Source organism: Coffea arabica, chromosome 2c (assembly GCF_036785885.1).
Source record: "Coffea arabica cultivar ET-39 chromosome 2c, Coffea Arabica ET-39 HiFi, whole genome shotgun sequence".
In the NCBI taxonomy this organism is placed as follows: Eukaryota; Viridiplantae; Streptophyta; class Magnoliopsida; order Gentianales; family Rubiaceae; genus Coffea; species Coffea arabica.
In genome coordinates, this window is record NC_092312.1 from 62,323,584 (window position 1) to 62,333,514 (window position 9,931).

General features: G+C 37.3%; 2 protein-coding genes across 2 annotated transcripts; both read right to left on the bottom strand.

Annotated features, from left to right (window-relative positions):
* Positions 1–661: 661 nt before the first annotated feature.
* LOC113727411 (S-locus-specific glycoprotein S6-like) lies at positions 662–3,624 on the bottom strand. The gene is made up of 3 exons (XM_027251566.2): positions 2,081–3,624; positions 1,704–1,829; positions 662–1,277 (listed from the first exon to the last, which is right to left on the bottom strand). The coding sequence occupies exons 1-3, from the start codon at positions 3,366–3,368 to the stop codon at positions 1,258–1,260; spliced, it is 1,434 nt and encodes a 477-aa protein (XP_027107367.1). The 5' UTR covers positions 3,369–3,624; the 3' UTR covers positions 662–1,257.
* A 2,328-nt stretch (positions 3,625–5,952) lies between these two features.
* On the bottom strand, positions 5,953–9,680 carry LOC113727410 (G-type lectin S-receptor-like serine/threonine-protein kinase At4g27290). Its single transcript, XM_027251565.2, has 7 exons — positions 8,189–9,680; positions 7,850–7,975; positions 7,549–7,673; positions 7,269–7,479; positions 6,934–7,171; positions 6,709–6,859; positions 5,953–6,612 (listed from the first exon to the last, which is right to left on the bottom strand). The coding sequence occupies exons 1-7, from the start codon at positions 9,471–9,473 to the stop codon at positions 6,304–6,306; spliced, it is 2,445 nt and encodes an 814-aa protein (XP_027107366.1). The 5' UTR covers positions 9,474–9,680; the 3' UTR covers positions 5,953–6,303.
* Between the last annotated feature and the right edge of the window lie 251 nt (positions 9,681–9,931).

The following is a 9,931-nucleotide window of genomic DNA, read 5'->3' on the forward strand; positions in this document are numbered from 1 at the left end:
TTTTAAGAAAGAATAACCAATTGGACAATCTAAATGGATTATCACGAGGAACATCCTAAAATGTGGCCTAAAATGATAATAGAAACTATTCAATTTATTAAAAGGAATAATAGATTATTCAACCAAATAATAGGAGTAGAGAATCGAAAAATGTGAGGAATTGTCAAATTCCTCATCCAGCTATGAAAAAAGGAATTATGTGATATGATGCGATGAGAGAGAAAATTAAAAAAGAAAATGGAGTGATTGAAAAAAAAATAAAGAAAGGATCAATCACACAAATGTGTAAAAAGTTTAAAATTAATCCATTTTGATCAAAACTTACCCAAAAAAAATGGAAGTCTTTGTTACAAAAAAAATAAAATAAAATAAAAGCAAGAAATAGGCATATTTATAAGTTGAACCAAATCATAAGGTTAGAGAAATGGAAAGATGTCAAGAATTGTACAAATCTTAATGTGGATAGAAAAAGGAATTATACGATTGTGGTTGGAGAGAATTGAAAAGAAAATAAAAGTATTATTTGAGTGTACGGGTGTAAACGAGTCTAATTAATCCAAAGATTCTAATGTTGAAGTTTTCTAAGCATGAAACTAATTTTGAAGAAGTTGAAATTTGACTTGATTTTCAGCATCTCATGAAACACATGCTCAGCAGGAAGTGGGTACAAACACATCCCTGAATACCTTTTTATTCCTCCACTTCCATAATTAATAGAATTCCAAGTAGAGCTTGATACATAAATAGGATTTAATCGTTTTATATATTGGGAACATTTTTCCCAGTTTCAAGTGAAAAAAACCGGAATTGATTTTGCATAATCGGATTTTCTCCTCCACTGTGGCAAAATGTTGCCTAGAAGGCTTTTCTGGAGGTTTGGAGGCTGAGGGCTGGCTACAAAAATCAGCCCTGCAGTTTCTTCCGGGAGCTTTTTCAGGGCCAAGTACCCGGATGAACTTGGTTCTTCTCTATCTTCCTGCCATTTGAGTTATGGTCACTGCATTTTCAGTTCTTAATCTTTCCTCAGTTGATGTCTCAGATACCCCTGCATAATTGCCTTCTAAGAAGAAACCAGGATGCTTGGGTTGAGGTAATGACACAGTCTCGTTGCCTAACATGATGACGACTGCTGCCATTGTCGGCCTGTCCTCTGGATGTTTCTGAACACACAATAAAGCCACCTGAATGCATCTCAACACTTGCGATTCGACAGATGATTCCTTCAAGCACTCATCCATTAACTGCAAGGCCTTATCTTCAGTCCACAACAGCCATGCCTGGAGATGAAAAAACATGCTAGGCCTGGTCATGTTTAAAAGTATACAATGATGGAGCCAAGGGGGGCAGAGGGGGGCAATGGCCCCCCCTAAGTTCTGAGAATTTTAATTCATAATATGTAAATATGTGTGTAAAATAAAATTGGCCCCCCCTAAATTTTTACAATTTTAGTTTATATTATGAGAGTTGATATATATATATATATGAATTAGTCATCTTTGAATGGAACGGCTTGCAAGCTTTAATTTGCCATAAATGTCCATATGCCTATTACATTCATTGTTTGGCTCATAGGCTTCAACTTGCTAATGTTGCAGTTTCTAGAGAAGTAGCTTCTGTTCACCAATTCATAGAACCAAGAACTTAAAAAAGGAATGATACTTTGAAATGTAAATGGATGGTAAGGCTTGACAAGCCTCTGTTACCTCTTTTCTCCTTCCTTCTCCGAATCATGCAGCATAAGACGAAGCAAAGGACAAGTATCCCTCCAAAAACTGTTGGAATCACTAGAATGAGCAATGCTCTTTTCTTGTTCTGATTTTCGATTGCATCTGCATTCAGAAAATTCACTGTCACTGGTTGCATCCATAATGCTGACAAGTGACATGAATCCCTACTGTTTAGCAGGCTAAATCTTTAACTGATTAAAGGCATTACTGACACCGTCACTGGGAGGAACCACAGGATGCATACGACTAATTAATGTACGTTGACGTTTGCAATAATGATTCAATGCCCAAGTTGTTAAAATTACATTACAATAACTAAAGAACGAATATGAGAAATTATGGAGATAGTTTACCTAATTCTGATTTTGGCATCCGTAGATATATGTCTTGCTCGCTATATTTGTCATCATATTCTTGAATATCAATTAAGTCACGGAACCACATCAGACAGCCACTACCTCCGTTGGTAATATTAGAGTCTGTGAAAGCAATACAAGAACAATCCTTCAGGCATTCTCTCTCACATTCCCGAGTGGTCATGCTCTGACTCAGCCGAAAGTCCAAGAGGTCTGGCAATTTAACATTTTTAAGCTTTATAAAGCCATCTCCTGACTTGCAATCCAAGGGGGTTCTCCTCTTGCATCCACCAGACCAAATTAGTACATCCCAATCTCCTTTTGACTTTGGAACAAATCCGTCCAAGCACTGACAAATTGGATTACTATTGATCCTGCAAATGCCATTAGGACCACACTTACCATATTCTTCACACATATCATAGGGCAGCCTATATATGAGTATCCAATCAGAACTTCCTTTATTCATCATATAGTGTTCAATCACGCCTGACTCATCCAACGTTACCCTCGAGAGTACTGAACTATCCGTCATTTCATACGTATAATATATTTCTGTATCATTATAAACAAAAATAGGCGCAATGAAACTGCTGCTCCTCACAGGAGAACCACTAAATCGCTCTCCATTCCACGGCCCAGTGCGGAACTTCTTCTCTGATCCCTTGCGAAGAACAAACTGAGGCAACCCAATAGTGTCAAGTTTGTAACTGAATTCTCCAGGAGAAGGGTCATTTTGATTTTTCCATGATGTCAAGTACCAAGTTTGGCCGGTCTGCAAGTTTTTTCCTTCCTTCATTCCTGGAAGAAGTGTGTCAGTTGTGAAATCAAAGCTCTGCCATACATAGCTTTCTGCTTTAAAACCATCTTGTCTTTTAAGAACAAGGTTTCCAGAATCCAAGAGCTCTGCGACCAAGTTCATTGGAGCATCTGCCGAAGAAGAATTCGATGACCAGATGATCCTTTTCGTTCCATTGAGAAGTACAAGATTTCCATCACCGTGGATTGTTAGAACTCCATCTGAATCTGTTAGTGGACTTACCTTGTTTGCAACCCACACAATCGTTTCAGGAGATCTGTTGTACCATATTCCCAGATATCGATTAGTGGAACTTGGTGGTTTAAAGAATCCCAGCACAAAAGTTCCACCTGAGGAGACCAGAGTCTCACCATCGGCCATGGTTTGGTTTTGGCTGATTCTATCGGTTCCATTGCAGGATCGGATCAAGAGAAACGAAATCAGGACGTACGAAAACATCGAATTTGAGATGGACTCCATCTGCATGTCGGCAAATCAGCTACTCTGAAAGTTGCATTTTCAACTATGTACATTTTTCCCCTTTGAACCATGGCTTTTCAAACTTGTCGGCTGGAAAATGAATTGCAAGACTCGGAAGAAAACTACTCAACTAGATATTTCCTGTCATGAGGATATGACATTGTCAATCGCTCTTGATTTGTCATCAAGTCTCCTGGAATTACTAACCAAAGTATCGGCGTTTACTTGCAATTTTTAGAATTTTTAAGGTGTCAATTTTTGTGACAATCTAAACACGAATTTCGGTTCCAACTGTTTATTGGGAAATAGGAGGGATATTAAAGATAACTTTAAAAGTTATAACTCTCTCCTCCAAAAATTTTTCCAACGATACTGTTAGAATAAATCATCCCTACTACTAAATGCATGTCACATGTCCAAGATGTGAAGTTAAAATTCAAATTGAGATGATATTGCATCTAAACTCGCTAATGTACATGCGTAAGAAAGTTAATCCATATTGATATCCTGTTTCACTGTCCGTACATTTGAAGTTTCTTAATTTGTTGATTTATAAGACACTTTTATAGATCTACCAAATTATATAGTTTACCGAAATCATTGTTTGTTATGAAGCAGAGGTATACAGGTAGCAAGCTTTACAATGGTTATTGAGTAACTTATGGACTTTTCCATAAGTTGCTCAATAGTTAATAAAAGTGTGTTAACTAGGGATATAAATGAGTCTAAATACATCGAATACTTTTAGTGTTCAAATTTGTTTGATTATTTTGATAAGTTCAATTTTTTTTTTTAAATTCGACTTGTTTACTTTTCGGGTCGAGATTGAATGAGCTTTTATTGAACAGAACTCAAGTTGAGTTCAGGTGGTATGAACATGTTACATGTAAATTTTACTTATATACTATTCGAGTCCAGTTTGAACCAAACTTAAAAATTTATCAAATACAAATCATTATTCAAACTTGGTGTGATTAGTTAACAAACCAAACTCGAGCGAGTTATTATCAAGTTGAACTCGATTTCAAGTATTGAATAATTTAGTTCGTCTTTCAACCCTAATGTCAACTCGATTATTAATGAGTGTAGTTGGCAAAGGATGCGAAGTCAAATTTTTATGTTAATTAATCAACTTTTTTCTTTCCATCCAACATTTCCTCTTAATCCGCTCTAACAACCAATGACCATCCCTATCAATTTCTCCCCAACTGCTATTGTCCCTATCCCTCTCATGGCACTGCAAACCACCTCCTTCATCTTATCCCCCCATAGCAATCAACCTCCACTCTTTCTCCGCCACGATCTAACTCAATCTCTTCCCACTCCTCCCCATTTCCTCTTCCTCATTCTCCTACTAACAAACACCCTTCATTCCCCCTCGTCCCCCCCCTCCCCACAAAAATAGCCAATCAATCTGATTTGGAAAAGCTGGTACATTAGCAAATTACCATGATTGTTCTTATTTAACCCTTAGGCTTTACACCTCAGCATGAATTAATTCTGAAACTTTTGTATGGGCATCATATTGGTTGAGATTGGCAACATATAACTAACTAGCAAAATTGGGACTTTATAGGAACCTTAGACATACTTTTGGATAGCATGATATCATGCTATCGAATATGAGGGCCAATTTGTGAAAAAACAATAAATCTCTGAAAGAAAGTTCATCTCTTCTATGTAGGCATGCGGCAAAAAACAGCAGTGCAACACTGATTGGGAACGTCTAGAAGGGAGGAGTGAAAGAAAAAAGTGGATTAATTACTATTAAAATTTGAATTGGCATCATTTACCGACTGGACTGTTAATAATTGAGTTGGTACTCTTTCATTGACCATTGAGCAACTCACGGAAGAGTCCCTAAGTGGGTTAATCAATAATTATAGTATAGCTTGTACACGTATATTGTATCCGTATTTGAACCCGGCCCTACTGTTACATCATGTATTGAACGGGCCCGTTCAAAATCAGCTTGGAAACAACGCTGCAATTTCATTGGGTTTGGAAGAGATTCAAGAAGAGGATGGCTCGCGTAAAACATTTGGAACTACACTGAAATCTCGGTTTTGATTAGCTGTTTTTGGAGGCGTTTTTGAAAAATTTTACTGTAGCATAGTTTTTAGAGTATATTTCAGAATATTTTTTGAAATATTTAAGAGTAGTAAAATTTTTAGAATATATTTTGGGATATTTTTTAAACATAAAAAAAAATTTAGACTACTTTTTAGAATACCATTTAGAGTACTTGTTAAAAATTTTTATAGCATTTTTAGAATACCTTTTATTGTAAGTTTAATTTAAACAAAAAATAACTTTTGTCAAATTATAAGTAAATTACATTACTCAAAGTGTAACTTTCTATTTCTAACTAAAACTTACCCTTTCAGACATATACTTACTGATTTTAATTAAAACTTACTAACGTTATTATTAATTATTTTAATACAATATTTAAAAAGACACAAAAAAAAAAACTTGATCTGTTGCTAAATTTAATGGACCTTTTCTTCCTTTGTTTAACGGAATTAGAAACTAAAATAATACCATTAAACAATTAGAAATATTAAAAGCCCGGACTGTTGAGACTTCATACGGAAAATTGCAAAAACTTGTGTACTGTCATGTGCCAAAACCTGAACATAATCTCTAAATTACGATCAAGTTGCCAAGCTATTGATTAGTTGTTCTCCATAATACAAAGGCTGAGGACCAGTTTCAAGTGATTTAATGTTCTATTAGGAACATTTTTCCCAGTTTCAATTGAAAAAACCTGACTTTATATTGCATAACCGGATTTTCTCTTCCACTGGGGCCAAATGTTGCCTCGAAGGCTTTTTTGGAGGTTAGGGTAGGGGGCTCAGAGCGGGCTGCAAAAATGTGCCCTCCAGTTTCTTCCGGGAGCTTTTTCAAGGCCAAGTACTCTGATGAACTTGGTTCCTCTCTATCTTCCCTCCAGTTGAGTTATGGTCACTGCATTCAAAGTTCTTAATCTTTCCTCAGTTGATGTCTCAGACACCCTTGCATAATTGCCTTCTAAGAAGAAACCAGGATGCTTTGGTTGAGGTAATGACACAGTCTCGTTGCTTAACATGATGACGATTGCTGCCATTGTCGGCCTGTCCTCTGGATGTTTCTGAACACACAATAAAGCCACCTGAATGCATCTCAACACTTGCGATTCGACAGATGATTCCTTCAAGCACTCATCCATTAACTGCAAGGCCTTATCTTCAGTCCACAACAGCCATGCCTGGAGATAAAAAAACATGCTAGGCCTGGTTATGTTTAAAAGTATAGAAATTCAGTGTAAGAGAAAGGAGAGAGGAATTGCTCTATGTTTCATTACATGCCCTAAAAGACTCTGATGCTGATCTGAATGGTCAAGTGTCCTATTCCTTCTGCCACTCACAAGCTCCAGTAAGAGCACACCAAGACTGAATACATCAGATTTGACTGAATATGTCCCAGAAAATGCATATTCAGGGGACATGTAGCCACTGCATGAAACATCAGATTTTAAGTCAAAAAATGGCCACTTGACAAATCCATGATAAATGGTTGTCGTACTTACAATGTTCCTATCACCGTCCTTGTCTTGCCTTCTGTCTGGTCTCCTCGAAAACTTTTAGCAATGCCGAAGTCAGAAATTTTTGGGTTCAACTCATTGTCTAGCAAAATGTTGCTAGCCTTGAGATCCCTGTGGATAATTCTTAATCTGGAGTCTTGGTGAAGATAAAGAAGTCCCCTAGATATTCCCAGGGCAATCTCAAAGCGTTTTTTCCAAGTAAGCAACTTTTTTCTACTCTGATCTGCAGGCAGGATGCGGTATTATCAGTCAATTCTTGTTATTTTGTCCATCTTTAATTGATCTCTTAGCTGCTAATGATTGAAGAAATAAAATCAGACCAAAGATAAAATAGTCCAAGCTCCCGTTGGTCATGTATTCATAGATTAGCATCCTTTCATTTCCATCAAGACAACAGCCTAGAAGCCTTACAAGATTTCGGTGTTGAAGTCTGGAGATCAAAATAACTTCATTCTTAAACTCTCCCAGACCTTGCCTAGAGGTTTGTGAGAGTCGTTTCACTGCTATTTCTACTCCAGTTGCCAATCGACCCTACAATATTCAAATAAGAAGTAATGATTTTATTTGATTCTTGTAAAGATAGAACACAAGTAAGTGTACCTTGTAAACAGGTCCAAATCCACCTTCTCCAATTATAGTGGAGAAAGAGAAGCTCTTAGTAGCCATAGTCACAGCTTCCAATTGATACAATGGTAACTCTATGTCATCATTGCCTGTTTTCATACCTAGAATAATTTGCTACTAGTGAGTGGACTATAATTTTTCTGTTGGCTTTACCTTTTTCTGAAAGTACAGTTGCATTGTACTTGCAGTACAAGGATAAAATTAGAACCAAGAACTTAAAAAAGGAATGATACTTTGAAATGTAAATGGATGGTAAGGCTTGACAAGCCTCTGTTACCTCTTTTCTCCTTCCTTCTCCGAATCGTGCACCAGATGACAAAGTAAAGGACAAGCATCCCTCCAGAAACTATTGGAACCACTAGAATAAGCAATGCTCTTTTCTTCTTCTGATTTTGGATTGCATCTGCCTTGAGAAAATTCATTGTTAGCAGTGAACAGACTTTCACTGGTTGCATCCATAATGCTGACAAGTGAAGTGAATCCCTACTGTTTAGTAGGTTAAATCTTTACTGAAGAAACCAAAAGATGCATTCCATGAATGATTCAAGGCCCGAGTGTTACATATTACATTACAATGGCTAAACAACGAATATGAGAAATTATGGAGATAGTTTACCTAATTCTGATCTTGGCATCCGTAGATATATATCTTGCTCGCTATTGTCATCATATTCTTGAATATCAATTAAGTCACCGAACCACATCAGACAGCCACTACCTCCGTTGGTAATATTTGAGTTTGTGAAAGCAGTACAAGAACAATTCTTCAGGCATTCTCTCTTACATTCCCGAATGGTCATGCTCTGATCCAGCCAAAAGTCCAAGAGGTCTGGCAATTTCACATTTCCAAGCCTTATAAAATCTTCTCCGGGCTTACAATCTAAGGGGGTTCTCCTCTTGCATCCACCAGACCAATTTAATGCATCCCAATCTCCTTTCAATTTCGGAACAAATCCGTCCAAGCACTGACAAATTGGATCACTATTGGTCTTGCAAATGCTATTAGGACCACAATTACCATATTCTCCACACATATCATAGGGCAGCTTATACATGAGTTTCCAATCAGAACTTCCTTTATTCATCATATAGTGTTCAATCACGCCTGACTCATCCAACGTTACCCTTGAGAGTTCGGAACTATCTCTCATTTCGTACGTATAGTATATATCTGTATCATTATAAACAAAAGCAGGTGCATTAAACATGCTGGACCTCACAGCAGAACCACTAAATCTCTGTCCATTCCACAGCCCAGTGCGGAACTTCTTCTCTGATCCCTTGCGAAGAACAAACTGAGGCAACCCAATAGTGTCAAGTTTGTAACTGAATTCTCCAGCAGAAGGGTCATTTTGATTTTTCCATGATGTCAAGTACCAAGTTTGGCCAGTCTGCAAGTTTTTTCCTTCCTTCATTCCAGGAAGAAGTGTGTCAGTTGTGAAATCAAAGCTCTGCCATACATAGCTTTCTGCTTTAAAATCATCTTGTCTTTTAAGAACAAGGTTTCCAGAATCCAAGAGCTCTGCGACCAAGTTCATTGGAGCATCTGCCGAAGAAGAATTCGATGACCAGATGATCCTTTTCGTTCCATTGAGAAGTACAAGATTTCCATCACCGTGGATTGTTAGAACTCCATCTGAATCTGTTAGTGGACTTACCTTGTTTGCAACCCACACAATCGTTTCAGGAGATCTGTTGTACCATATTCCCAGATATCGATTAGTGGAACTTGGGGGCTTAAAGAATCCCAGCACAAAAGTTCCACCTGAGGAGACCAGAGTCTCACCATCGGCCATGGTTTGGTTTTGACTGATTCTATCGGTTCCATTGCAGGATCGGATCATGAGAAACAAAATCAGGAAGTACGAAAACATCGAATTTGAGATGGACTCCATCTGCATGTCCACAAATCAGCTACTCTGAAAGTTGCATTTTCAACATTCAACAGTCATACTTGAAAAATATTCTACTATGTACATTTTTTTCCTTTGGACCATGGTTTTCAAACTTGTCGGTTGGAAAATGAATTGCAAGACTCGGAAGAAAACTACTCAACTAGATATTTCCTGTCATGAGGATATGACATTGTCAATCGCTCTTGATTTGTCATCAAGTCTCCTGGAATTACTAACCAGAGCATCGGCGTTTACTTGCAATTTTTAGAAATTTTAAGGTGTCAATTTTTGTGACAATCTAAATACGAATTTCGATTCCATCTGTTTATTGGAAAATAGGGACATTAAAGATAACTTTAAAAGTTATAACACTCTCCTCCAAAAAGTAATAACACTCTCCTTTGTCGCATCTTGAAATTTTCCAATGCTCACTCTTTCCTTGACCGCAAAATTTGGATTTTTTG

Bases quoted from the DNA above. Each gene is read 5' to 3' on its own strand.
- LOC113727411 (XM_027251566.2), bottom strand. From the start codon at position 3,368: ATGCAGATGGAGTCCATCTCAAATTCGATGTTTTCGTACGTCCTGATT. The intron at 1,830-2,080 runs GTAAACTATCTC...TTCTGAATGCAG, and splicing joins GATGCCAAAATCAGAATTAG to ATGCAATCGAAAATCAGAAC. The intron at 1,278-1,703 runs GTAACAGAGGCT...TTTCATCTCCAG, and splicing joins GAGAAGGAAGGAGAAAAGAG to GCATGGCTGTTGTGGACTGA.
- LOC113727410 (XM_027251565.2), bottom strand. From the start codon at position 9,473: ATGCAGATGGAGTCCATCTCAAATTCGATGTTTTCGTACTTCCTGATT. The intron at 7,976-8,188 runs GTAAACTATCTC...TTCTCAAGGCAG, and splicing joins GATGCCAAGATCAGAATTAG to ATGCAATCCAAAATCAGAAG. The intron at 7,480-7,548 runs GTACACTTACTT...TGAATATTGTAG, and splicing joins GATTTGGACCTGTTTACAAG to GGTCGATTGGCAACTGGAGT.